This window comes from Desmodus rotundus, chromosome 12 (genome assembly GCF_022682495.2).
Source record: "Desmodus rotundus isolate HL8 chromosome 12, HLdesRot8A.1, whole genome shotgun sequence".
Lineage (NCBI taxonomy): Eukaryota > Metazoa > Chordata > Mammalia > Chiroptera > Phyllostomidae > Desmodus > Desmodus rotundus.
Window position 1 is genome coordinate 44,625,369 of NC_071398.1, and position 27,067 is coordinate 44,652,435.

General features: G+C 56.7%; 2 protein-coding genes across 9 annotated transcripts in view; both read left to right on the top strand.

The window, feature by feature from the left end:
- Window positions 1-15,722, top strand: part of LIG1 (DNA ligase 1) — a 29,531-nt gene extending 13,809 nt beyond the window's left edge. For 7 of the 8 annotated variants that reach the window (XM_053915115.2, XM_053915116.2, XM_053915114.2 and 4 more), the window contains exons 10-29: window positions 1,167-1,193; window positions 1,334-1,414; window positions 1,664-1,720; window positions 1,798-1,970; window positions 3,821-3,987; window positions 4,424-4,500; window positions 5,222-5,313; window positions 5,555-5,654; window positions 6,426-6,511; window positions 7,091-7,206; window positions 8,129-8,224; window positions 8,462-8,590; window positions 9,150-9,221; window positions 10,530-10,674; window positions 10,840-10,922; window positions 11,663-11,815; window positions 13,423-13,476; window positions 14,103-14,246; window positions 15,249-15,341; window positions 15,468-15,722. In XM_053915115.2, coding sequence (XP_053771090.1) covers window positions 1,167-1,193; window positions 1,334-1,414; window positions 1,664-1,720; window positions 1,798-1,970; window positions 3,821-3,987; window positions 4,424-4,500; window positions 5,222-5,313; window positions 5,555-5,654; window positions 6,426-6,511; window positions 7,091-7,206; window positions 8,129-8,224; window positions 8,462-8,590; window positions 9,150-9,221; window positions 10,530-10,674; window positions 10,840-10,922; window positions 11,663-11,815; window positions 13,423-13,476; window positions 14,103-14,246; window positions 15,249-15,341; window positions 15,468-15,551 — 2,029 coding nt within the window. In that variant the 3' untranslated portion in view covers window positions 15,552-15,722. The remainder of the gene's footprint in view (window positions 1-1,166; window positions 1,194-1,333; window positions 1,415-1,663; window positions 1,721-1,797; window positions 1,971-3,820; window positions 3,988-4,423; window positions 4,501-5,221; window positions 5,314-5,554; window positions 5,655-6,425; window positions 6,512-7,090; window positions 7,207-8,128; window positions 8,225-8,461; window positions 8,591-9,149; window positions 9,222-10,529; window positions 10,675-10,839; window positions 10,923-11,662; window positions 11,816-13,422; window positions 13,477-14,102; window positions 14,247-15,248; window positions 15,342-15,467) is intronic. The other variant, XM_053915117.2, reaches the window with a different exon arrangement.
- A 2,288-nt stretch (window positions 15,723-18,010) lies between these two features.
- LOC128779698 (calcium-binding protein 5-like) lies at window positions 18,011-26,170 on the top strand. The gene is made up of 6 exons (XM_053915546.2): window positions 18,011-18,202; window positions 19,820-19,850; window positions 20,368-20,511; window positions 21,448-21,557; window positions 23,696-23,843; window positions 25,796-26,170. The coding sequence occupies exons 1-6, from the start codon at window positions 18,140-18,142 to the stop codon at window positions 25,819-25,821; spliced, it is 522 nt and encodes a 173-aa protein (XP_053771521.1). The 5' UTR covers window positions 18,011-18,139; the 3' UTR covers window positions 25,822-26,170.
- The last annotated feature ends 897 nt before the right edge of the window (window positions 26,171-27,067 follow it).

Consider the following 27,067-nt stretch of genomic DNA (forward strand, 5'->3'; position numbering starts at 1 on the left):
ACAAGAGCAAACTAGGCAAACAACTAGAACAGAAACAGAACCATAGAGATGGAGATCACATGGAGGGTTGTCAATAGGGGAGTGGGAGGGGGAGGGGGGGAAGGTACAGAGAATAAGTAGCATAAATGATAGGTGGAAAATAGACAGGGGGAGGGTAAGAATAGTGTAGGAAATGCAGAAGCCAAAGAACTTATAAGTATGACCCATGAACATGAACTATAGGGGGGGAATGTGGGAGGGAAGGGGGGTAGGCAGGATGGAGTGGAGTGGGGGGGGAATGGGACAACAGTAATAGCATAATCAATAAATATATCCAAAAAAAAGGGAAAAAAAATGCTCCACACACGATGCACCGAGTAGTGGGAACCCTCACCCTAATTTCTTCCTTCACCCTCACAACAACCTGTCCCTGTAGGAGTCTCAGTGGCTTCATTGTACGGATGGAGACACTGGTTTGGGGACGGGGACAGGGTGGCCCAGCGGGTCGGCTACGCGGCCGGGGTTTGCACCCCAAGGGGTCTGACTGCAGTTCTGGTGGTGGCGGCTCTGGCAGGGTCAGCGCGAAGCTTGGATGCTGTAAGGGTTCGGAGCCATTGCTGGGGCCCTGCCACTTCCTAGCCGTGTGGCCAAGGGTGAGACCCGTCTGTGCCCCAGTTCCCTGCTCTGGAAACACAGCAGCGCACCACCGGCCGGGCGCACTGCTGACAGCCGTAGTGCTTGCAGCACGGTGCCTGGCACTTTGGGGCACCCGGGGACCTGGCCCTCTTCGTGCTGTCCCCCCAGAGTAGCTGAGGGGGTGCTGGTTGAGAGGCCAGGACCTGTCTGGGCCTCTCAGAGCTGACTCAGACACATCCAGGTCCTGCTGCTCCACCAGAACCACACCGGCCCCTTTTCTCTTTCTTGGTCACATTGGCCGTGTCTCCACCTCAGGGCCTTTGTACCTGCTGGTCCTGTGCCTGGAATGCTCTTTTCCCTGTACGCACTCCGCTCACCCCTCGTGCTGGAACACACCAAGTGTCTCCCCGGTGTCTTCCCTCATTCTTCCCCAGCCACCCTCTGAAGGAGCACCTGCCATCCTGCTTTCTCTCTCTACTTGGTTTTAGTTTGTTTTCTGAAATATTTTTTTTAATATCTAAAATTATGTGTTTATATGTTTTCCTCCGCAGACCCTCCCACTTGGATGTGAGCTCCAGGTTAGCAAACTTTCTTTTCATTTACTCCCGGGCCTAGAACAGTGCCTGGCCCTTAGCAGGTGCACAGTACACATTTGGTGGAGGAATGGCCCCTGGGACCCAGCCGTCTACCCAGTCTGCTCTCCCTTTCGCCCCCACAGCCCGCCGGACCCAGGCAGCTACAATCCTGCTAAGAGCAGCTACCACCCCATGCACGACGCCTGCTGGAAGCAGGGCCAGAAGTGAGGCACCTCCCTCCCCGCACGGCCCTGTCACTGCAGGAGGCCCCCTCTCCAGGGGCCTCAGTTGGATGACGCTGTCCAGTGTCTCTGTGTTTTGGGGACAGAGAGAAAACCCTGGGGGCACGGGGGCTTACGGGCAGGCGTGCATCTGGGCATCTGTAAGGCTGCCCCAGGGAGGCGTGGGAGGCAGGTGGGTGGAGGGTCGGCGTGGGGTATACATGCTGCTCTTTGTCTCCTCTCCTTCCCCAGGGTCCCTTATCTGGCTGTGGCCCGGACATTCGAGAAGATCGAGGAGGTTTCTGCTCGGTAATTAGTCAGGCGGCCTGGCGGGGGCGGGGCTGTCCGCCTCTGCCCCTTGCCTGGCAGTCGCTCCCCTTCTCCAGGCTCCGGATGGTGGAGACTCTGAGCAACTTGCTTCGCTCCGTTGTGGCCCTGTCACCTCCAGACCTCCTCCCCATCCTCTACCTCAGTCTCAACTGCCTTGGGCCACCCCAGCAGGGCCTGGAGCTTGGCGTCGGGGATGGTGTCCTTCTCAAGGCGGTGGCCCAGGCCACAGGTAAGGAGGGGCAGTGGTGGAAGTTCCGGCAGGAGGGGAGCTTGGAGGAAGCGGTGAGGTGGGGAGGGCCTGAGTTGATGGAAAGGGACTCAGAAGAGAGAGGAGCCAGTGAGGGAAGGGGACTGAGCGGTGAGGGTGTGGGGGGTGAGGGTCCAGGTGAGGGGGAGCTGGGCCTGCACTGAGGAGGGCCCATTGGATGGACAGGAGGGGTTGGGGACAGATGCCTCAGGCAGAGTGTGGGATTTGGGGGCAGGGCTTAGGGAGAGAGTGCAGGTCCTAAGGGACTGAGCAGTAGAGCCAGGAGGGGTCCAGGGGAGATGGGGAAAGAGAGGGGTGTGTGTGGAGCTGGGAGCCTGCAGGGGCTGAACCCCAGTGCTTACAGAGAGGCTGGTGATGTGTTCAGGGGGCTGGCCTGCCTGCCAAGGGTGGCCAGTGCTTGGTGTTTATTTCGAGGGAGTTGGGGAGCCATGGAAGGACTGTGAGCAGGCGAGGGACAAGGGCAGTTCTGAGCCTGTGTGGAGGATGGAAGGGAGACTTGGGGTCCAGGGAGGAGGCTGGACTGCAGAAAGCAGAGGCGAGAGCAGGCAAGAGGGACCCGCTGGGCTCTGGGGGTCAGGGCATCATGCTTGATGACTCGGTGGATCGTGGGACCACCTCCCGGACAGGACACGGGTGAGGGGCAGACCCATTCGGGGGAAGTGTGTCGTTTCCACTTGCGACTGTGTCTGCGGGCCGCCTGGAGGTGGGGAACCACATCCTCAGCACGTTAGCACTCACGCTCAGGTGTCCCCTCAGACCCCGAGGCCTGCCCAGCCGCAGGCCTGTTGAGGTGGGTCAGCGTTCTCGAAGTGCTGTCACCGTGGGCAGTGCACACCTCCACTCACACGTAACTGAAGGTTCGCACTTGGTGCTGCCCCTTTTGCCCAGTTCCATGAACAGGCGTGAGGTCCGACCACTCCGCCCTGTCTGGTCACGTCCACCAGCGCAGCGTCCGGGCAGCCAGGATGGACACGCAGCTCTTCCACTGAATTACTTTTCCTTGCTCCCTTGTGTGAGTGAGCGTTAGGGCCTTTACTGCAGTGACAGTGGCAGTAGGTTATGTCACCTCTGCGTTTCTTTTCGGCATAGAAGAGAGCGACACTAAGCACCTTCGTGCTAAGGACGGAGCACAGGAGGGCTGAGTGATCTCAGGCCACGGCGCTGCTGGGCACCTGCCTACCCTCAGCCTCTCACGTTGCGGGGAAGAGGAACGGGCGGTTCTGATAGCGCGAGGGAGGACTGCTGGTCACAGCTGTTGTGACGACTAGAGTCTCCTTTGCCCAGCCCCCTGCTCTTACAGCGAGGAGAGCCCGTGGGACCCAGTCTGGACAATGAGCTAGGCCAGGACACGTGCGGTGTTTTTAAGTAGGTGACTTCAGAAAGTTAAGAGTAATGACAGCAATTAAAAAAGCAAAGGCCTTTTTGTCACTGCTGGGAGGTGTTTGCGACCAACTAGGGGCAGGCGAAGGGTCCCGTGGCCACCTTCTGTGTCTACACTCGCTCCCTGGTTATCTCCTCCTACCCCATGGCTTTGGACCCCATCTACACACTGACACCAGGCACCTCCCCTAGTGTAGACGTGCTCATCAACTGCTTACCTCACACCCGTGACCGTCTGACAGGCCTGTTATACCCGGGGCAGCCGGAGACCGATGTTTAACGAGCCGTTTCAACAAGTGGGTGGGCATTAGGGGTGGGGTGGTCAGGGGGGGTTGCGACAAATGCACATGGCTGGAGAAAGCGCATCCAGGCTGCTAGAGTCGACACGCCCCCACAAGCCTTACCCTGCTCCTCACCCTCTGCCCCCCAAGGTCGGCAGCTCGAGTCTGTCCGGGCCGAGGCTGCCGAGAAGGGCGATGTGGGGCTGGTGGCCGAGAACAGCCGTAGCACCCAGAGGCTCATGCTGCCCCCGCCCGCCCTCACTGCCTCTGGGGTCTTCGCCAGATTCCGAGACATCGCCCGGCTCACTGGCAGCGCTGTGAGTGGGGCAGGGGGCTCACCCAGGACCCCAGACCCTCTGTTCTTTGCCTTGGGGTCCCAAGGCTGTGCCTGCGGCATGCCGGCTGCTGGTTAGACTATGGGGGGCTGGATCGCTTCATTTCTATGAGGGGGCAGAGCTGCCTTTCCTTCTTCCCACTTGAGATTCCTCTTGACATTCTGGCATTCCACCTAGTGCCTACTGTGTGACGGGGCTCTAGACTCTAGAATTATTTGCTGAGTAAAGCTAGGGGGAGAGGGAGGCAGGCAGGCAGACCCTGTCTGTCTGCTGAGCATGGGGCTAGGGGGTTGGGAAGGGGGGTGCAGTGAGGGGGCAGGCATTCCAAGGGTGGCAGCTCCCCAGGCAGCCGGGTGGTGGCCGGGAGGAGGTGTGGTCCCCTCCCTTCACCCCCAGGCCCTGACCGCCACCTCGTCAGTCTACAGCCAAGAAGATAGAGATCATCAAAGGCCTCTTTGTGGCCTGCCGCCACTCAGAAGCCCGGTTTATCGCCAGGTGAGAGCAGCGTGAATGAGGGGCCAGGCCCTGCGGGTCTCCTTCACCGGCCGGCCCCTCCCTTGGGCAGTCCTGCCGGGGGAAGCGTCCCACACCCATTGGGTAAAGGGTGCTGTGACTGATTGGTGATGTCCGCCTTGGCCTGAGCCCGGCACTGCAGCATGGGGCCTGGTGGCTGCCATGACAGTGAAAACGCCACCATGGACACCCTGGGGCACTTCTCCGGTACACTGCCCTGGGCTGTGTGCTTCACCCCATCAGTGCCTCCCCACAGCTGTGCCAGGCTGGCCCCATTATCCTCACGCAGTTTACAGAAGGGGCGACAGAGGCACAGGGAGGTCAAGGCTCCCACTCGAGGTCGCTGGCTCAGAGCACAGCCTGTGCCCATGTCTGACCGTCATGCTCTTGGGCACTGCTGGGGCGGGCTGCCCTGACGCCCCGTCCCCAAGCCTCACCTTCAGGTGAGATGAGAGGCGAAGACAACTGCGAGGCACATGGTTCTGCCCCCAGGAAATGCCAGTGGTCGTGATTGTTACTGGTTGGCCTCAGTTTCCTTAGCTGTCAAGTGGGGCTGGGTGATGTCTTGGGCCCCTTCTGGCTCTGAAGGTTGTTCTGGTTTTGAGGAGAGTGTCTCTGAAGGGTCGAGGTGGTGGAGCCGGAGGAGGTGGAGAGGGCAAGGTTGTATGGGTGTGGACACGCCCCTCGCCTGCTCTCTCCCCAGAGCCCTGAGTGGACAGCTGCGCCTCGGGCTGGCGGAGCAGTCGGTGCTGGCCGCCCTCGCCCAGGCTGTGAGCCTCACGCCTCCAGGCCAAGGTGAGACCCGAGGGGTTCCCGTGCCCACCTCTCAGTTAAGTCGGGCTTCCCTTCTCCTCACTGAAGCCCACGCACACCTTCCCGAGGTGCCTCTGCCTCCTGCTGCCACTCCAGATGCCTTCCCTGAGGAAAGTGTCCCCAGCACTTCCTTGTGCATTCCTTGTCTGCAGCGTAGCCCACGTGGGCCCGGGGGTGGCTGAGTGTCGGGCCAACCTTCAGCCTCTTCTGGGTCTCGTCGTAGAATTTCCCCCGGCCGTGGTGGATGCTGGGAAGGGCAAGACAGCAGAGGCCAGAAAGACGTGGCTGGAGGAGCAGGGCATGGTCCTGAAGCAGACGTTCTGGTGAGATTGCGGGGACCTGGGGGAGCCAGAGGGGCCAGGGTGACGCGGGGGCAGTGTGGGGGCATGGGGTCCTAGGTGACGTGGGAGCGACCGGCAGCTGGCAAGCACCAGTGACCACCATGGTGCTGGAGACAGAGCACAAGGTGGTGATCTAGCCAGAGTGATGCTGGGCGCAAGGATGGTGACAAAGGGTGGGGAGATGGCTGGCAGGAATGGGTTGGTGTCGTGCGGGGTGGAGAGAACAGCGGGCGGGACTGCCCGTGTGAAAGGGCCGTGAAGCAGGGCTGGTGGCTGGGGCATAGCGAGAGGTCAGGACTTCTGTGGAGTGACAGAGAGGGCTCCAGGGAGAGCTGTGCGGAGGGGCCCGGTCTGTAGCGATCCCAGGGCTCGGCCCGAAGAGCCCCGGCAGGGGTCTCAGGCCCGCCTGGACCAGCTCCATCAGCACCTCGGGGAGGTGGCACCTAGCCCGGAAGAAATCCTGTTGTTTGTTTTTACATCCTTGAGTGCTTCTAATTATAATCCAGGTGACAGTCACTGGTCTCAAGATGACAAATGGGGGGTGACAACAGCTCAGACCAAGGGGGATCGAGTCAGAGTGACGGGCAGTGACATGGAGGGAGGACCAGGACAGAGACAGCAGAGGCGGAGTGGCAGGAGGAGTCAGGGCTGGGTGGGAGCCCTCCCAGGGGCCAGGTGACGGGCAGGTGGGGCTGGATGTGGCTGTCCAATGTGCGGGCTCTGGGAAGACGCCTCCTTGTCCCCCGACCCCAGCGAGGTGCCCGACCTGGACCGGATCGTGCCGGTGCTGCTGGAGCACGGGCTGGAGCGGCTGCCGGAGCACTGCCGGCTGAGTCCAGGTACAGGCTGCCCCTGGGCCCCTCGAAGGGTGGACCCCAGCCTCACCCTGCACACAGCTGGCTCAGGGGCCATGGGAGCTGGGGCAGCCCTCCTGCAGGTCCCCTCCCTCTGCCTCTTCTTGGCTTCCAGCCTCCAGGGTGGCTGTGAGGGCCCCTCCTAGGCACTGCCCCCAGAACCTGCTGCGTCTTCTTTGCCCACCAAGGTGGGGTGGTGTTTCCCGGTGCTCAGACCCACCCCTTTCTTCCTTGGAGCCCCCCTCTGCACTAGATCCGGCGTGGCGCCCCTCGGGCAGTGGGTCAGGCTGCATGGAGTCTCTCTCCCTCGCACGAGTCCAGGGGAAGGCAGACGGCCAGGGAGGACCCTCGGCTGTGCTCCAGGGATCCCCCAGGGCCCCAGGTTTCTTCCATCTTGTCACTCTGTCATCCCAAGGCTGTCACCCTAAGTGATCACAAATGGCTTGCATCTCCGTTCCAAATTTCGAGCTGAGGGAAAGTGAGAGGGGACAGCCAGATGCTGTGCCTGTGCGTGCAGTTGGTGGTCTGCACGGCGGTGGTTCCCTAACTCTCCCCTCCCCCCAGGGATCCCCCTGAAACCCATGTTGGCCCACCCCACCCGGGGCGTCAGCGAGGTCCTGAAACGCTTTGAGGAGGCTGCCTTCACCTGCGAGTACAAGTACGACGGGCAGAGGGCGCAGGTACAGGGGGCGCCTCATCCCTTCAGGGGGAAGGTCAGGGCCAGAGAAGCAGGCGTGTGGGACAGTCAGCCCCACTCAGCCCCAGCCCCTGCGGACTGCCCGTCTGCCCAGCATGTCTCGGGGCTCAGTTCCCACCTCTGCAAGGGCTGCGAGGGTGGCCACCTCACTGGCTTATCTGAAAATCTGTTTTATTTGGTCAAATCATCAAAATTCCTGACCCGCAGCAGTGGGAGCTCGAGAACTGTCAGCCGCGCTGGGGCCCTGCTGGTGGGTGTGTTTCGGGTGGCAGTGCCCGTGGCACCGCCGGTGCAGGACCCAAGGGTGGACCTCAGGCGTCCTGTCGGGTCTGTGGGCTGCCTGTGTGGCTCTGCTGTCCTGTTCATCGCTGGGCACTCCGGGTCACAGTGGGACCCGCAAAGTCCAGTGCTGAGGAAACAATCAGAAACAGACAATTTACAATGATTTACAAGAGTGGCAGTTATTTCGAGTATATTTACATACATATTTTAAGTCGCGCGTATGTGATATCCCACATAATTATTTCTTGCGATAACGTGCGTGTAAGTTGGCATCGATGTAGCTCTGCACTGCCACCAGACTGTAGTAAAATAAACACTTTAACAGTAAAGCCAGGATGGTATGCACAGCGTAACAGCATCCAAACAAACCAACACACACACACACACACACACACACACACACACGTAGCAGGACCCTCGTGCTGACGGGAGGGGGGGCGGCGGGTGGGAGGTTGTGTTCAAAAGGAGGTGATCTGCTCAGGTCTCTGAACCAGATTGTCCTCCAGAGCTTCCAGAGCCTTCTGCCAGTGAAAGTGGGGTCGGAAGAGAAAGGAGGGGCTTCCTGGGGTGGACTGGGCTCTGACTTTCTCTCCCCCTTCTCCTGACCCCTGCCACTGTCAAAGATCCATTTTCTGGAAGGCGGAGAGGTGAAGATCTTCAGCAGGAACCAGGAAGACAACACCGGAAAGTACCCTGACATCATCAGCCGCACCCCCAAGGTGGGTGTCTGCCACCCCCACCTCCCCCCAGCAAGGGCCGCAGTTACTGGTGCAGAGCACCAGGGCTCGTCCAGGCCAGCTCGCTGCGGCGGGGGCTGTGGGCTCTGGGTTCACAGGTGCCTCTTTGAGTGCGGTGTCCGGTTGACCATGGACCTCAGGAGCTGCCCCGGGAAAAGGACCTTTGTTTCCCTGTGTCTGCCTTTGGCCTCAGGGCCCTCCACCTCTCACCAGCCACAGGTCCCCTTCCACTTTCAGATAAAACTTCCGTCAGTCACATCTTTCATTCTGGACGCGGAAGCAGTGGCTTGGGACCGGGAAAAGAAGCAGATCCAGCCATTCCAAGTGCTTACCACCCGCAAACGCAAGGTAGCTTCAGCTGCCCTTCACTGCCTGCCGTGGTCCCATACTCCCTCATCCTCCTCCCAGCCCTGCCCATGTCCTGGAGGGTCAGAGTGTCAGGGTGCAGTTTTCTCAGCCTTTACAACATGGTTGCCACAGCTCCAGCCATTGCATTCTTATCCCAGCATGCCAAGTAGAAACGAGGAAGACTCTATTTTCCTATATCTCTGTTTTATTATGAGAGACCATCTGTTCCAGGAGCCCCCACAACCCGCACCCCAGGAAACTCTTTATTCTCATTGGCCAGAATTGTGCCACGTCACCACTGATAGCTGCAAGGCTGAGAGAGCAAATACCCTGGCAAAGGGGATGGATGAGGCTGGGCTCCGCTGAGAGCCATCCCAGTTCCGTGTCTGGGGCTGACGGCATTGCCACCCTCACGGGTGTGTGGCCTATTAGGTAGGGTGCAGGGGAGAGTGGCAGGTGACAAGTGTCTGCCCCAGGCACGATGGGAGGGGACCCAGCCAGGCCCTGGCTCACCTTTCCCCTCACCCAACCCCCCCTCCCCCCAATCTGCGCAACCCAGGAGGTGGACGCAGCGGAGATCCAGGTGCAGGTGTGTCTATACGCCTTCGATCTCATCTACCTCAATGGAGAGGTGAGTTCCGGCTTCGCTTGCCGGTGCAGTGAGGGGCAAGTGCCGGAGCCAGTGGTGTGGGGTTCATTTCTCACCCTGCCACGCCACTGAGTTGGGGGGCCACCCCTGGGCAACAGTTCTCAAAGTACGGACGGTCCCAGGACTCGTGGGGGTCCCCAGGACCCTGCAGGGGGTCTGTGCGGCCTCCCTGTCCAATTGCACAGCCGTGAGGGGTGGATTTCCTTCTCGGAGTGCAGCCGGCCAGGGGCAGGAGCAGGTGTGAGGAGCCAGCCTGTGCTAAGCCAGGCGTTGAACAACTTGCAGAAATGTAAAATAGTGACCCTCTTGCCGCTAATTTTTTAATAGGTATAGACATGCTTCGTAAAAAAGTTGGGTTGACATTGGGTTTTTTTATTTTTTAAGTGAATTATAGTTTTTAAGATTCCTCACTTTTAATGTGGTCAGTGTGAATGTTAATACTGGGCCACTAACATGGGAGTTTTCTCCGTCAGCCATTTATTGACTGAATTCGCTTCTCCCCGTGGCTGAAGTCGCGTTTCTGTGACCCCTGCCCAGTCACTCTGCGCTCGGTGCTTCCGGCCCCTCTCCTGGGGCCCAGCAGGCGGGTCTTCTTTTAGTTCCCGTCTTGTACTGATTTTAAACCAGTTTCCCTGCTCGCCCTCCAGACGGACACTGAAGCCTGTCCATCACCAGTGTTTTTCTGCTGCAAAGTCATCCCAGGGAACGTTTTGCACAGAAAGCTGTGTGCGGACTCCGGAAGCAGACCACCTGGGCTTTGCATTCCAACCACACACCTCCCAGCTGGTGACTGACTCAGATCTCGCCTGTACAAAGGGGTAACGCCCGAGAGCAGGTCTGGAAGGCCGGCTGAGCTGCTCGGCTTCTTTCCGGTGCTGCACGGGCGGAGCAGCCCACAGAGCCGAGGGTACAGCACAGTCTGGCTGTCCGCAGGGAAAGGCTGCCGACCCTGCGTTCACACAGGACACTTCCCTTCCGGCGCATGTCTGTGTTGTCGCCTAACGATCATGCATTCTTGATTCAACTGGTATTAAAAAAGGAACCATAGTCTCAGTTACAAGAGACCATCCAAGCTCCAGCAGGGCCTGGCTCCTCACTCCTGAGGTCACCAGGGTCTGAATGGCCTCCGGCCCCCTTGCTGCTGGCCAGCCCGGCCCTCCCTTTCCCAGAGCCCTGGTGTCAGCGTGGTCCTTCCTTAGCGGCCTGTGACTCGTGACCCCTACACTCCCCTTTTCAGGGCCTTTTCTCTTTCCGCAATGATGTCCCCTCCTTTCCTCCTGCCCCCCTCAGTCCCTGGTACGGGAGCCCCTCTCCCGACGCCGGCAGCTGCTGCGGGAGAACTTTGTGGAGACAGAGGGCGAGTTCGTCTTTGCCACCTCCCTGGACACCAAGGACATGGACCAGATCGCTGAGTTCTTGGAGCAGTCGGTGAAAGGTGAGGGCGCCCGCTTTCCTCCCCACCCCGCTGCGCCTGGCCGGTGCCTGCCTGCCATTTGCCGCACCCCCAGCTCTGTCCTGCACAATTCACCCCGAATCCTGTCCCTGCTCCGGCTGTGGTGAGCCCCGCATCACACGGGCCGTGCTTCTGTGTCTCCTTCAGATTCCTGCGAGGGGCTGATGGTGAAAACCCTGGATGTCCACGCCACCTACGAGATCGCCAAGAGGTCGCACAACTGGCTGAAGGTGACTTTGCCCCCTGCCAGCCTTCCCGCTGCGCCCTGGTCCTGGAAGTCTTTCCTGAGCTGGCCGTCCACTTCAAGTCCCCACGCTTCACCCTGTCTGAGCTCAGGAGCCTTTTATTTATTTATTTTTTGAAGGGACTTTTTTAATCCTCACCCACGGATGTGCTTATTGATTTAGAGAGGAAGGGAGAGAGAAAAACATTGATGTGAGAGAGAAACATTAACCAGCCACCACGGCCATTCATGCTCAGCCCATAGGCAGAGGGAGAACGGGCCACCTGAGTCAGCTTTAGCCAGTGAGCAACTTCTGCTACTTCTGCTTAAGTTGCGTGGGTCGGAACCTTCCCATACATGCCCTGACCAGGAACTGAACCCTCAACCTTCTGGTGCATGGCACGATGCTCCAAGCAGCCGAGCCACCAGCCAGGTCTTGAACCGGCCTCGGGTCTTCTCTTCTGCAAGTCCTTGTAAACGCCTCCTCTGGGGGTTGGCTGACTGCCCCAGCCGAGCGCCCAGAAGGCCCCCGGCCTCCCTGTCTGGCCTGTCCCCTCAGTAGCCTCTTTCCCTTACGCATTCCCCTTTGCCAGGGTGTTTGCACCATGGCATAAGCCCGTTCCACGTCCATTCTCATGGCGGCCATTCCCGGTCTCCATTATGGAAATTCTCATACTCACCCCAGTCTCTCCTCAACCCACCAATTACTCGACGTCCCCCCTCATCTTCTGCCTTCCCTCCTCCCAGCTGAAGAAGGACTACCTGAACGGCTTGGGTGACACCCTGGATCTTGTGGTGATCGGTGCCTACCTGGGCCGGGGGAGGCGGGCCGGCCGCTACGGGGGCTTCCTGCTGGCCTGCTACGATGAAGACAGCGAGGGGCTGCAGGCCATCTGCAAGGTTGGTGCTGGGGGCGTGGCTAAGGCGCAGGCGGGGGTCGATGCCGCTCCCCCTGGGGAGGGCCTCCCCGCAGTGGATAATTCTTTTTTCTCGTTCCTCTTCACTTTTTCTGATCCTATAAAGTAACTCTTGCTTCACATAGAAAAGTGGGCTGGTGTAGAAAGATGGGAGGAAGCTGTGTCGCTTAGGAATTGAGTTCAGATAACAGTGGCTTATGTGAGAGAAGAGTTTCTTTTTCTCATTAGGGACCCAGGCGGTTTCCCCACAATGGTTTTTGTCATAAGCTTCAGGCCTCTTCTGCACAAGGTGGCTGCAGAAGCTCCAGCCACCACAGCCACACATGCTCGGCCCATAGGCAGAGGGAGAACGGGCTGCCTGAGTCAGCCTTAGCCAGTGAGCAACTTCTGCTACTTCTTAAGTTGCATGGGTTGGAACCTTGCTCTGCGGCCCAGCCCTGCTGCAAGGGAGCCTGGGAAATGTAGGGGTTTTTCATTTTGTTGAAAGCCGCACACATTGTTGATCTAACATATTTGGGGCTTTTGCCACAGAAACAGAATATCACCCACAATTCCACTGCCAGAGGCAACCCCTAATCACTTTTAAGGGAATGCTTCTTTCAAAATTTTTATCTTTTAAAGATTTTATTTATTTATTTTTAGAGAGAGTGGAAGGGAAGGAGAGAGAGGGAGAGAAACATCAGTGTGTGGTTGCCTCCTGCGCACCCTCTACTAGAGACCTGGCTCACAGCCTGCGCTCAATCCACTGAGCCACACCAGCCAGGACAGGAATGCTTTATTTTTATAAAATTGTGTTCCTTCTCTACAAGTAATTCTGTTTCCTGCTCTTGGCCCTACAAGTACTGTGTTTTCCACACTGTCAGATGTGTTTGAGTCGCAGTGATGAGGAATGTGAGCGGGTTTTCACGCGCCATCCAGGACCCTTACGAACGAGGCGCTGAGAGCTCCGTGAGAGTCCCGTGTAGTCGGGCCGTTCCTGAACCACCCCTGCGGGTGCCTGGTCGTTGTTGCGGCCTTGTTCTTGTGAACCGGTCCGCAGGTTGCGTGTGCTCACTCACGGCCGTGGTAGGAGTGATTTTACATTTCACAATTGTCTGTGGCCACCCGTCTGTCACCATTTTACGTTATTTACTTAGAATAGTTTTCTGCGGGAGCCGCTGCCTGGACAAAAGGTGGGAAATTTTACAGCTGCCGGTACAGAAGTTGTCCGTCTTGCTCTTGTGCCGGCACCAGGGAATATTCTTTAGCCTTTTGCGTTGGTGGGCGAGAGAAAACTCTTGGTGGTGTTCAGGTTGGACATGACAGCAGTTACGGGGCGGGCGGGATGTCGGGGGGCCCAATACCAAGACTTCCGGGCCAGGGAGACGGAGCAGGAGGAGCAGGCACGGTGGCCCAGATGGTAGGTCCCCACATCCAGGGTGTGTGAAGGGGTAGGCTGGGTGCTCAGCATCCCGGCCCTTCCTCAGTGGCTTCTGTGGGTGCTGCCGAGGCTGGAGCGGGGTGGGGGCCACTGGTGTACAGATTCCGGTCCTCAGGGGTGGGAGCAGGGAGGCAGTGCCCAGCCTCTGACCCTCCCTGCCCTTCCCGCAGCTTGGCACCGGCTTCAGTGACGAGGAGCTGGAGGAGCACCACCGGAACCTCCAGGTGAGCGGTGCAGCGCACTCTCCGTGCGTGTGGGGCTCCCAGCCTCACTGACTCGTTTCGGGGCTCAGGGTACAGACAGGGCAGTGGACAGTGAGCCGGCTTTGGAGCCCAGCCGGTCCTGGTTCAAGTCCCAGCTGTGCTGGCCACTAGCCAGTGACACCAGTCAGGGACGGGGGGGCAGTCGTGGGGCAGGGCGCTGTTGCAGGGTTCCCTGAGTCAGTCCGTAGGGTGCTAGCTGAGCCCTTATTACTAAGTGGGAGTGTTTGTGGTCACAGGTGTTCGGGTGTGACTGTCCTTCTGTGTGCTGGTGTCTCTGGTTCTGTTTCTGTTCATTCTGTGGTTCTCTCTCTCTCTCTCTCTCTCTCTGTCTCTCTCTCTCTCTCTCTGGGTCTCTGTCCCTCTCTGTATCTCTGTTAGTCTTTAATTTCTTGTCTCAGTTCCTGGGGTCTCCATCTTTCATTTCTTCCCTCCTCCCATTTCTCCCCACCCCCATCCCTGACTTCATACTTTGAGTGTCTGTGTGTCTGTCTGTCTTCCCCGCCCCATGGTTTTACTTCCCAACCCCCAACCCTCAGCCTTGACTCAGACCCAAGACCCTCTCTTCCATCTCCCGCCGCTCACTACAGGCCTTGGTGCTGCCCACCCCGCGCTCCTACGTCCAGGCAGATGGTGCCGTGGCCCCCGACCACTGGCTGGAGCCCCGCATGGTGTGGGAGGTCAAGTGCGCCGACCTCTCCCTCTCCCCGATCTACCCTGCAGCCCGGGGCCTGGTGAGTGGCCAGGGCTGGGGTAGACCCTCCAAGGGAATTCAGATGGGAGAGTGGTGGTCTGCCCTTCCTGGGTGATGATTGGGAAAACTCGAGCTTGCGTTTTATTTGGGTGTCAGATAATGGGGTCAAAAATCTCATGGTTTTTTTTTTTTAAAGAAATGCCCGAGGGGTAGAAAGAAAACAGTGAAGGGGCTCCGTTTCCTATCATAGCCTCACACTGGGCTCTGCGGTAGTTTTTGAAAACAGTTCTTCTAACTGGAAGCTTATGGCACAACCGGCGACCAAGTTGTAAATCCCTTCCCTCACAAGCGGCTCAGTCCTCCCCCGCTACAGCGGCAGGCGCCCGCTGCCCCACACTAGGGCGGCTCCAGCCTCCTCCCTCAGGAGAACCCGGGTCACGTTTACCAGGGGACTTCCTCTGGGCTCTCTTCTCATCCCTCAAAACCTAGCAGACGCTTTTCTGGTTAGAAGCGGACTTCCATTTAGAGGCAGAACTCGTGTTTTGGATCAAATTTCGTTCCTGTGTCTTCTCATTGGCGAAGTCAGGGTCCCCGGCTCGCACGTCATGGAGCAGGGCACAGGCGCCTGTCCCCACAGAAACGCTGCACAGCCCCAGTGGACGATGGGGAACAGAGTCCCAGGGAGCTTCGGCACCTGGCCTTGGGCCTCACGGCCCTGGGAGTTGGGAGCTGGGACTTGACACCCCCCCACCCCCCCTTCTGGCTCCAGGGTCCACACCCTGACTCCGCTGCTGTGCCTCTCGGCCCCAATACTACTAACCACTGTCACCGCTGGCGTTTCTTACACTTCCCGTGCGCCAGCTAGGGCCCGAGGTCTTCACTACCTTCTGTAATCCTCGCAGCAGCCCGTTGCTGAGCCCCACTGTGGGCCCCACTGTGGGCATCACAGGTGCGGGAGCGGGGAGGGGGTGTTGTCAGGGAGCTGTTCGTGAGGACTGAGGGCGGGACCCTGGAGGTGCCCATCGTCCCCCTGCCTCCCCAGGTGGACAGTGAGAAGGGGATCTCCCTTCGCTTCCCTCGGTTTATTCGTGTCCGTGAAGACAAGAAGCCAGAGGCAGCCACCACCAGTGCCCAGGTGAGGCCCCAGGGAGGGGGCAGGCTTGCCTGGTGGGGCCAGCTTCCCGGAGAAGTGGGCGCTGGCCCAGGATGGCAGGCGGGCGGGCAGCCCCTGGCTCTGACCACCTCCGGCCCCTCTCCCCAGGTGGCCTGTCTGTACAGGAAGCAGAGTCAGATCCAGAACCAGCAAGGTGCAGACGCAGACTCCGACCGGGAGGACTTCTACTAGACCCTGGGCAGCGCAGGGCAGCCGGGGCGGGCCCCCCGGGGACAGCCCTCTGGGGAGCAGGCCCCGAGTGCAGTCACAGTGCGCGGGTCTGTGTGTGTGTGGGGGGGGGGGGGGTTTAAGCTGGGGGGTTCTTCAGTCATTTTTCTGTCAATAAATAATTATTAACACCTACTGTGTGTCAGGGTCTGTGCTGAGCCCTGGGGTGCGCTCTGTGAGTTCACGCTCGGCTAGCGTGTGACAGCACCAGGCCCGACTGTCTGAGCCAGCGCCTCCAGCACAGCTTTCTGCAGGGACGGAAATATCTTCCGTCCGGCTGTGCAGTGTGACAGCCAGCAGCCAGCGGCAGCTGGTGAGCACTTGAAATGTGGCCGGTGCAATTGAAAACGCATATTCTGCCCTGGCTGGTGGGGCTCAGTGGATTGAGTGCCTGCTTTCAAACCGAGGGGTCACCAGTCCAATTCCCAGTCTGGGCACACGCCTGGGGTGCGGGCCAGGTCCCCAGCTGGCAGCGCACAAGAAGCGAACACACATCGATTTTTCTCTCCCTCTTTCCTTCCCTTCCTGTCTCTCTAAAAATAGATAAATAAAATCTTTTTTTAAAAAAAAGGAAAAGAAATTGTTGAAACCAGTCCAGGGGGATGATGCTTGGCGCGGGCTCTGGGGCGGTGTCTGCAGTCCACACGTGCATATAAATGAAGTCGCTTTCCACATGACACGTTGCTGATGGTGTTCATTTCGATCACCTGATTCAGGTAGTGTCCGCCTGGTTTCCCCACTATGAAGCAACTCTCCTTTGAAATTGGTATTTTGTAAGGGGGTATTTGAGCTATGCAGATATCATCACACTTTCCACTGATTTTTAAAACAATCCGTGTGGACTCCTGGTTTCCTACCTTACCCGGTATAATTTGATATTACTTTGACTTTCAAACCGCCCCTGACGTGCCCAATGACACTCTTTTGAGCTGCCCTCTGTCCCCGAAACAGCATTCCCGCTTTATGGCAGGACGGGGTGTTCTGGGCTCACCTCCCACTTCCTGCTCCAGATGCCTGATCTGAGGTTTCTCCCAGGAGTCTGGCTTCCTTCCAGCAGAGAGTGGGGTTCAAGGGTCAAGACCTGGGGGCAAGAGGTCATCAACAGCAGGATGCTGTGTCCTCTGACAGAGCTGGAGGTCAGACGTCCAAGTTGCCTGCACACACAGCGGCCGGGAATCCCTGACCCTCACCTCCCAGCACCGTGGAGCTCCCCCCTTCCCTGCTCCTGACTTCCCGTTCCAACTGAGAACACGGACTTCATTGTCCTTAACACAATCCGCGCATGGAGCCAGCCTCCCTTCTCCATCGCCATCCCCTCTGCGGGGACACCTTTCTCGCCCTGACCTGGCTTCAGCGCCCTCCACCGTGCCACCCCCACGAGTGGACGTCCTCGTACACACCCCCATGCCAGGCGAGGACACCTGCGTCGGGCCCCCTCACTCAGCTCGTGCCCCAGTGTGCACCCCAGGCTGCCCGCCCGCCCACCCTTGGTTCATCCTCCCTTCCCAGGCCGCAACCCGCGGGCCGGGCTGCCCCTCTGTGGGGACACCTCCCTCACTCCAAACCTGATGTGAGCTCTGGCTGGCCGCAATGTTGCTCCCCCCCCAGTCCTCTCCCACCCTCAGGCCTTCCTTGGGCTCTGACACCAGCATGGCCTCTCACGTGACCCCCGCACCAGCATAGCTGCCTGCCTTGCTCCCACCTCTCCCCTCCCCTGACCCCAGATCATTCGGGATGAAAGGAAGAGATGAGCAGGGATGTGCAAATACCAACCTCTTAGCCGCTACACACGCCTCCTTCCTGGGGTCAGACTGTCACCTAATTCCTGCGGCCTGCTCATTGGTGCACTTTCCTGACTTCCTCAACAGCTCCTTGAGACCTAACTAAAGGTGCCCACTGGAACCAAACAGCCCTGGCCCTGCCGCTGCCTAATTCCAAAAGCTTAAAGCAAGCGACTTCACGGCTCACAGCCTCCATGTCCTCATCTGTAACATGGGAATGACAGTGATCCCGACCTCGCGAGCAGTTCTGAGGATTAAATGGCATCCGGAACGCAGAGCCCTTTGCACAGGGCAGGGCGCGCAGCAAGCTCTGCAAAGTCACTGCCGTGGGACGTCCTCGCGGTGTCTGCGCGAGCAGAGGCCCGCAGAGGCCAGCAGAGGCCGGGTCTCGAGTGAGCCCTCGTCACCCTTGCTGGAGCGCCGAGTGAACGAATGGACGCCCTCCGCTCTAATCCCCACTCTTTAAACTCTTTCCAATTCCATGCTGCTAATAAAGGGTCAGAGCCTGACACCGGCTGCCCCTCCCGGCTCGCTCAAGCCAGATGGGGAGGCACGAACCGCTCTGACCCCTCCCCGTCCCTCCCGTCCCGAGGAGAGATTTCCCGCCCAGCTGTCACAGCTCTGGGACACAGGGACCGAGGGAGAGGCCAGGAGAGGCAGGAAGGGTTGGCAGAAAAGTGGTAAGAGAAGGAGATAAGGAGGCTGAGCCACCGAGGGGGCTGAGAAGGAGGGGACCCGTCTAGAGATCAGTGAGCGCTGCCCGGCCCCTCCATGCAGTTCCCCATGGGTCCCGCCTGCATCTTTCTGCGGAAAGGCATCGCTGAGAAACAGCGGGTGAGGTGGGGGACACTGGGGACGGGTGGCGGGCAGGGCCAGGGGAGCTGGACCCGTGAGGAAGAGAAGGGGCGGGATGGGCGCAGGGAACGAGGGGAACAGGCTGGGGGAGCGTAAGTTAGGAAGGCAGGAGAATCTGGGGAGCGCGGTGGGGACTTGGCGGCTCCGCCAAACGGGTGAGGGTGAAATTGGGAGTCAGGCGCTAAAGGAGGGAGGTGAAGGGGGTGAAAAAATGAAGGAGGAACTGGGGTGATGTCAGTACGGGCGACCGTCATCAGTTTTCTACATGGACAGCCACCCGTACTGGCGGTGGTGACGATGGTGATGGTGATGATGATGATGGGATGATGACGATGATGGCTGCCACTTACGAAGTCATTGCTGTGCGCCCAGCCCTGGGCAAAGGGCTCTGATGTCATTTAATCCTCAGAACTGCTGGCGAGTCGGGAACATCGTGATTCCCATGTTACAGATGAGGACACGGAGGCTGTGAGCCATGCAGTCGCTTGCTTTAAGCGTATGTGATTAGTCAGTGGCAGAGCCAGATTTGTTTGGTTGCAATGGGCATCTTTGTCCGTCTTTAAATCAAATAATAATAATTAGCCCTGGCTGGTGTGGCTTAGATTGAGCACAGGCCTGTAAACTAAAGGTTCACGGGTTGGATTCCCAATGAGGGCACATGCCTGGGTTTCAGGCCAGGTCCCCAGTAGAGGGCGCCCCAGGCAACCACACATTGATGTTTCCATATACTGATGTTTCTTTCCCCTTCTTTCTCCCTTCCTTCCCCTCTCTAAAAATAAATAACTACAATCTTTAAATAATAATAATTATAGCAATAGAGGGAGGAGCTATAGGGGGACGGGGATAATAAGAAAAGAGGTTAGGGAAGGGCTCCAAGGGTAAAGGGAAACGGGTGAAAGAGGCCGGAGGTTGGTGGAATTCCCCAGGTGTGGGGCCTCATAGCCAAGCCTGTCCCTTCAGGTATGCCGCGAGTGGGTGGCAGCAAAAATGATTGCAACTTCTTAAAGCTTTTAGGAATTGGTCGTGTGGCCCCAACCACCCCTCCGGATGCGGCTGACACTGGCCCCCACACAAGGGCGACGCCAGCTCTTGGGAGAAAGACTCCATGGGCTCCGTCCGTGGTGGAGAGAATTCTGACCTGGGAGTCAGGGGCCCTGAGTTCAAATCACAGCACCCGCTGCAGCTGGCTTGCTGCACCGTGAGCTGTGTGACCTTGGGCAGGTTCCTCAGCCTTCTTGCTCCTCGGCTTCCTCTTAAATGAGACGGGAATGGTGTTCGGATTGACCTCACAGAGCGGTGCTGAGGTTTAAACAGAAAGATTATGGAAGCTGCCCGGCTCAGTCAGCGCTCTGAACCTGTCGCTGGGATTGTGAGGTTCACTTTCTTCCTCTGTAGCAGGAGGGGGTGGATCGGATGGCAGAGGAGAGGGATCAAGGCTCAGGGATGGGAGAGAGGAAGTGAGAGGCGTACGGGGGAGCAAGGATTGGAAGAGGAAGAGGAAAGGGTGGGAGAACGTGGGGACATGTTTGGAGAACTAACTGCACGTTGGACCCCTGACCCCTCTCCAAATTCCATCTCCCGCGCATTCCCCGCCAGGAACGACCCCTGGGACAAGATGAGATCGAAGGTAACACTCTCCTCCCCAAATGCCCCCACATCACCACCCACCCGCTCGCTGTCTCTGCCCCTTTGTGCATCTCAGTGTGAGTCCCCTGACCTGAAAATTTCACATCGCTCTCTTTTCGCTCAACCGTGATTTTGCGGAACTCTTTCTCATGGCGGTGTAGGCACTTCCCAGTCTTTAGAAGGCATGCCCACCCCCGAGTGTCTCAGAGACCCAGGAGGGACACGTTAGTTTTAAGATGAATCCAAGATTATTGGTTTTTCTGTCGATGGTTTGGGCATTTCCCATAACTTATTTTCACCCAACACTTTGAAGGACTTCAATGCTGTTGTTTGGAGGCCTCAGGAATCATTTGTCTTCTAACACATTTCGTACATCATTCCTTATTGAAATTTTGATTTTAAAAAATGTGTTCTCCTGTGAGTAATCTCTAGTCTGTGCCTCACCGGTGGTTTCAAGGGATGCCACTCTTCCCCATTGACGGTTTCAAGTTCCTCCATAGCTCTCTCCTAACTTTCAGAGCTTCGGGAGGCGTTTCTTGAGTTCGACAAGGACCGAGATGGGTTCATCTCTTGTAAGGATCTGGGAAATCTCATGAGGACAATGGGCTACATGCCCACAGAGATGGAGCTGGCTGAACTGGGCCAGCAAATCCGCATGAACCGTGAGCCGGGGAGTGGGAGGAAGCACTGGGGCAGGGGAAGGCGAAGGATGTAATTGGTGAGGATACACAGGCTGAGAGTAGGAGGTGGAGACAGGGAGGAGGGTGAGAGGGACTAGAGGTCTGGAAGGAAATGGATCAGCGTATATGTAGGGAGGCAGCATTTGAAGAGGTTGGAACGGTGAGTCAGAGGTAGATTGGGTTCGAGTCCCAGTTCTATTATTTGCTAATTGTGGTCATTTTGAAAAAGTGGCGTTAACCCCCACTCTCGAGTCTCAACTTCCCCATCTGTCGAGTGAAAACGATATCACTCCTTACTGTAGGGGATTGTGGGAAGGAAGGGATAAAGGCGCTCACGCAGGTCAAGGCTTAGCCTCCAGTAAATGCGTGTTAAAGGTTGGTCGTAACATCACCGCTCAGACTCACCAGGACCACAAGACCTGCTGTTGATGCAGGAAACAAACTTGGACTTGGGGGTAACGTTGGTGAGTCATGTTGCAGAGGATGGGTCTTCTTAGCGGCAACCAGAGCTGATTTTGAGATGAAATTTGGGATAACATTTGTATTGGGTTTGCTTCTGGGCCTGTTACTGAGGGAACAAGGTTGAATGCAAGGACGGGGTAGGATTCGTATCTGGAAGAGACGCTGGTGCTCATTTAGTTCATACCCTTCCTTCTATAGACCTACAGTGAGGGAGCGTAGGTGTGAGCCAATGACGGGATTGGTTCCAGGTTACTCGGACAGTTAGGTACTGCCGCCCCTGTGTGCTCGCTCCCGTTCAGATTCGGGAGACGAGAGGGCTTGAGCTGGCCGAGAGGGAAAGCCCCAGAAGGCAGAGCCTGGAGAAGAGCTATGTCTTGAGCAGACGTGATGGGCAGAGTGAGGGAATGGAGGGTAGGGACCTACAGAATCTCACTAGACCTCCTTCCCCCTCCTCAGTGGGGGGCCGTGTGGACTTTGACGACTTTGTGGAGCTGATGGCCCCCAAACTGCTTGCGGAAACGGCGGGGATGATCGGCGTCCAGGAGATGCGCGAGGCCTTTAAGGAAGTGAGTTGAGAGAGTTTCACAATGCTGGTGGGGGCTGACGGAGACCCAGAGGTCCCTGATTAGTCATGGGCAGCACCCACCCAAACCAGCTTTATTTCCTCACTCTGGTGGCATTCGTAGGAAAGGAAAAGAACCTATGCCAAGCTCTTGCAATGGACGGGGTCCTCCCCCTATTTTATCCAATGTGACCCTCACAAGTAAGGGTAGGGGTTAGTGTTCACCTACCTGACCCTCATACATGAAGAAACTGAGGCTCACAGAGATTACAGATCTCACCCAAGATTCTGCAGTCTCCAGAACACATTAGGGCCACACACCTTCCAGCCTGTAATAAGAAGACGGAATCCAAATGTGAGATCCCAGGTGGGAACTCAAAGATCATGTGGTTTAACACACTTGTTGAAGAGATGCTTTTAAAATGAGATCCAGCCCTGGCTGGTGTGGCTCAGTGGATTGATTGCCAGCCTGTGAACCAAAGGGTCGTCGGTTCAATTCCCAGTCAGGACACATGCCTGGGTTGCGGGCCAGGCCCCTCAGCTGGGGGCATGCAATAGGCAACCGCACAGTGATGCTTCTCTCCCTCTCTTTCTCCCTCCCTTCCCCTCTCTCTAAAACGAAATAAATGAAATCTTTAAAAAAAGTGAGATCCAGGCAGTGCGGGATGGGAGACTTGCTGAGGTTCACTTCTATCCCCTGATAAAATGCTTTGCTCACTCAGAGAGCTTCCAACTCTGTGAGACAAAAACAAAGAACAGGACAGAGTTTGGAAAGAAAGACCTTGGAGCCAGGGAAACACGGGTCTGAAACCAGGAGATCTCCACCTACTGGCTGTGGGATCGGCTCTCCCAGTTCCACAGAAAGGCCTGGAGCGGCAGCATCCCACCGAACTTCCTGTGGTCATGGAAACGCTCCGTCCTAGCCGGTAGCCGCCGGCCACTTCACTGTGGCAATCGAGCCTTTGAAATATGACGAGTATGACTGAGGACCTGAAATTTTAATTTTATCTACTTTTGATTAATTTCACTTGTCATTTATTTAATTCCCATGTAGATTCAGTTGACTATAAATTCAATTTGTTTCAATTTTAAAAGAATACTCGATGCAATTACTGGCAAACATTTGCGGAGAACAACTTGGGTGTGCGCGTCTCCCTTCTGAGTACAAATTTTGTGAAGCCTACGCACAGACTAGGTGTTTCTGACAACATTTGGTGTCTGAACTGAGAAAGGCTATAAGCGCCCAGCACACTCCAGAGGCAGCTCAGTCTCCTTAGCTCAGGAGGCCCTGTGGGCCGAGTTGGGTGACTAAGCACGTTAAGTACGTACTGCACTGCGTACGCCCTCGGTGTGGAAGTGCGCTGAGCCTGAGAAACCCAGTCTGTGGGAAGAGAAGGTAACACAACTCACTCATAATTTTACAACTGATTGCATGCTGAAGTGGTAATATTTTTGAAATATGGGGTTAAATAAAATCAATGATTAAAATTAATTTCGTTTGTTCCTTTTAACTTAAAAAAATTGTTTTTTAAAACACTCATCCAGAGATATGTTTATTGACTTTATAAAGAAAAGCAGGGAGGGAGAGAGGGAAACATCGATTGGTTGCCTCCCACCCGTGCCCCAGCTGGGGCTGGAACCTGCAGTCCTCTCGTGTATGGGATGGTGCTCCAACTGACCGAGCCGCCTGGCCAGGGCGTATTATTATTATTATTATTGTTATTATTATTATTCATTATTGCTAATACAGTTGACCCTTGGACAACATGAGTTTGAACAGCACGAGTCCACTTATATGCGACTTTTCTTCAATAAACATATTGGAAAAGTTTTTGGTGATTTGTGACAATTTGAAAACCTCACAGATGAACCTTGTGATTTTCTGCATACCCACTTTCTTCCCTCTGGTCTGCTCCGTGGTAAGAACACAGTGCAAAACACACGCAACATGGAAAATGCGTGTTAATGGACTGGTGTATGTTATCAGTGAGGCTTCTGGTCAGCAGTAGGCAGTTCATCGTTGAGTTTGGGGGGGGTTGTCAAAAGTTATAGGTGAATTTTTGACTGCACAGGGGGTTGACGCCCCTTGCCTCCGAGTCATTCGAGGGTCAACCGCATCGTCCCCCTTCTGCCCCTGTTCAGTTTGACACCAACGGCGACGGGGAGATCACCCTGGGAGAGCTGCGGCAGGCCATGGAAAGACTTCTGGGGGAGCAGCTGACCGCCCGGGAGATCGCCGAGGTTGTCCAGGAAGCCGATGTGAATGGGGACGGCACTGTCAACTTTGAAGGTGACGCTTTCCACTCCAACACCCCGTGTGACTTTCCAAGTCGGCTGTCCCTTCTCACCTGTCCTCCAGTTTTAGGTTGGGAGGGGGGCGGGAGGGCAGCAGGGTTGGGAAGGGTTTTTATTGCAGCCCTTTCTGCCCACGTCATTTCAAAGACCTCAGGGTCTCTCCCTGCCTTGTTCCTGCCCCTGGCTGCTGCTGGGAACACCGTGTCCAGGACCACAATCCTGTGCGTGCTGGGGCAGGACTCACGTCCACCTCCCCTGGTCCCTTTGTGTTCACTAGGCACCTTTGTCATTGGAACAAAATGTCCCATCAGAAGATCATACTGGTTAGTAGCTGAGACTCTGGGGTCAGATTCACGGGGTTCAAATTCAGTCTCTTACTAACTCCGTGGCCTTGACCTATGGCTTGTTCACTGTAACTGTTGGTTTTCACATCTGCAAAATGGGGTAATGACGATACCTTTCTCCGGAAGTTCTGGAAGAAGTTGAAAGGAATCATATGCCACCTCTCCTTGTCCTCACTCCTGTCGCCATTCTGTCTGGAGCACCCTTTTCTCTTTCTGCTGGCTAACTCTTAGCTGTGTTCCTGGAAGGCGTCCCCACCTTGCAGACCGGGCTGGGTGACCCCATAACCCCCGTGCAGGCCTCTGCAGTAATCCTGACCCACGGCGTCACGATGGCTTATGTTAGTTTATAGCCTGTTTCCTCCTGGGCCACCGACTCAGTCTTTCACCATGTCCCCAGTCCCCAGCCCAGAGTAACTGGATTGAGTGACTGGAGGAATGAAAAAGCCTGGAGACCCAGGTGGGTGGGGGCGGAGGCCGTTTTTGTGGGAGACAAGGTGGGCACATCAAGTTCTCCTTAAGACACTCTCTGGTCCAAAAATCGTAGCATCTGACGGCTGCCTGAAGACCCAAGTCCAGATTCTTAGTCTGAGGTTCAAGTACATCAGAGACCCGACCCCGTCCCTTCACCGTATCTTCTGTGACCACCCTGTGAACTCCCACATTCTGGTGCACCCTGGGCACGTGCTCTGCTCTCCCCAGCTTCTGTCCCCTTCTACCCGGTGTGTCCCTTCCACACACCACACCCTTCCCAGGCCATAGGGACCTTATCCATCCCTCGGGAATTGATGCCAGTGAGCCCTCTGCTGAGAAGCGCCCCTTCGTCCTTAGCTGGGTGTATTAGTCCCAGCGCTGGGGTCGTACAGATCTTCCTCTTCCTCCCCCCAAGGAAGCTACCGCTGCAGGCCTGGGTGTGTCGGCTGTGTCTGCCTCCTAGGCTGTGAAATCCTGGGAGGTGGGACGTGAGGGGTCTTCCCTGAACCGTCTCTGCTCGAGAACTCCCAATGCTTAGTCCACATTTGTTGCATCGCTGCGACGTAGCCAGCGTTGTGGGTGCTGCTGGGTCTGGCCAGGCTCGGCGGTGCCGTGGGCATCAGTGAAGCTCTGGAAGAGGCAGGACATAGACCGTAGCGGAGACAGAGCCTCAGGCCCACCACGGGCAGGGGAAGGACAGACCGACCTCAAGAGCTGGGCGGGACCAGTAAGTTCACGGGACGCGGGGTCCCAGCAAAGTCAGAACAACCTGCGTTCATTCCGGGGTTCGCCATTCATCCCCCACTCGACCTCATTGGTCAGCCTCACTGGCCTTGGCTTGCTCATCTGCGACGTGGTGCCTACCCCTCTAGGATGGGTTGCAATGGTGACATAAGGCACTTGTCATTATTATTTACTGAGCACTTACTGTGACTTATAAGCATTATATTGTTTAACCATCTCACAAACCATATAAGGTGGCTTCTGATTGTATCGATGAAGAAATCAAGGCACTGAGAAGCCGAGTAATTTCCCAAGGATCACCCGCCCTTCCCGACACGTAGGAGAGACACAAAAAGGTAAGGTCGCTGCTGTTACGAACAGACACCTCACCAGGGGCTTTTCTTCGCAGAGTTTGTGAAGATGATGTCTCGCTGAGGAGGTTCGGAAACCCCAGTCTCTCCCCACCTGGTGGATCAAGCGTTTGTGGAGGACTGAACCCCTAAAAGGGGGGAGGGGTGTGGGGACTGGAGAGGTTAGGCTGACAGAGCTTTGCCAGGATTGGGGCGGGGGAAGGGCATTACATCTCTAGAACTAGATTAAGGAGGAAGAATCTACATATGGAAATGGGAATGGGACTGGGGTCCAGTTGCTGTTGCAAAAATCCCGAAGACTCACAGCATCTTTTGAGTTCATGTAATCGTAAGTCCCTATGACCAGTCCATCTCTTCCCCAGCTTCCTCTTGCATTAAAATAGTCTATTCTGTTAGATTCAAAAAGTTCATCAGCCCTGGCGGGTTTGGCTCAGTGGAAGGAGCGCAGGCCTGAGAACCAAAGGCTCACTGGTTCATTCCCAGTCAGGGCACATGCCTGGGTTGCAGACCAGGTCCCCAGTAGGGGGCGCACAAGAGGCAACCACGCATCAATGTTTCTCTCCCTCTCTTTCTCCCTCCCTTCTCCTCTGTCTAAAAATAAATAAAGAAAGAAATCTTAAAAAAAAAAAAAGTTCATCACAGCCCTGGCCAGGTGGGCCGGTTGGCTGGAGCGTCGTCCCCTACACCAAAGTGTTGCAGGTTCAATCCCGGTCCGGGCACCTACCTAAACTGTGGGTTCCATCCCTGGTCAGGGTGCACACGAGGAGGCACCCATCGATGTTTCACTCTCTCTCTCCCCTGTCCTCTCTCTCTAAAATCAATAAACATATCCTCGGGTGAGGATTTTTTTTTTTAAAGCCAAACATAGTTCTACCTCCCCCCTTCCTACTCCATCTGCCTCAAACACCTCCCTCTGTTTCCTTCTCTGGGCAGCAGGGAGGTGCACCAGCCAGGGGGTGAGCCACAGGGTACTGGGTGAGACTGTGCTTGGAAACGGTTCATTCAACAGGCATGAGAGGGAGCTCACCCCGCTCCTCCTTGATTTCCTGGAGGCTCAGTCTGCTCTTTCCCCTCTGGCTTCCTACCTCCTTCTCCCCGTGTAAGATACTCAGGCCACTGAATTAAACCACAAATCGGGATTATCAAGGTTTAGGACAAGCTGATCCCCAGGGAATTAATCTCCTGCAAAATGTCATTGTGCAGAGAGAGAGAGAGAGAGAGAGAGAGAGAGAGAGAGGGGATGGGAGCATGCAAATCCTGGGCTCAGCCAGGTTCCCCGAAGCCCTTGCTGGAAGCCCCCTGCCCTCACG

What these genes read in the sequence shown, in the direction of transcription:
- LOC128779698 (XM_053915546.2), top strand. Translation starts at nt 18,140, where the DNA reads ATGCAGTTCCCCATGGGTCCCGCCTGCATCTTTCTGCGGAAAGGCATC. An exon ending in TGCGCGAGGCCTTTAAGGAA is followed by an intron (nt 21,558 to 23,695) that starts GTGAGTTGAGAG and finishes GCCCCTGTTCAG; the next exon opens with TTTGACACCAACGGCGACGG. An exon ending in CGGCACTGTCAACTTTGAAG is followed by an intron (nt 23,844 to 25,795) that starts GTGACGCTTTCC and finishes TTTTCTTCGCAG; the next exon opens with AGTTTGTGAAGATGATGTCT.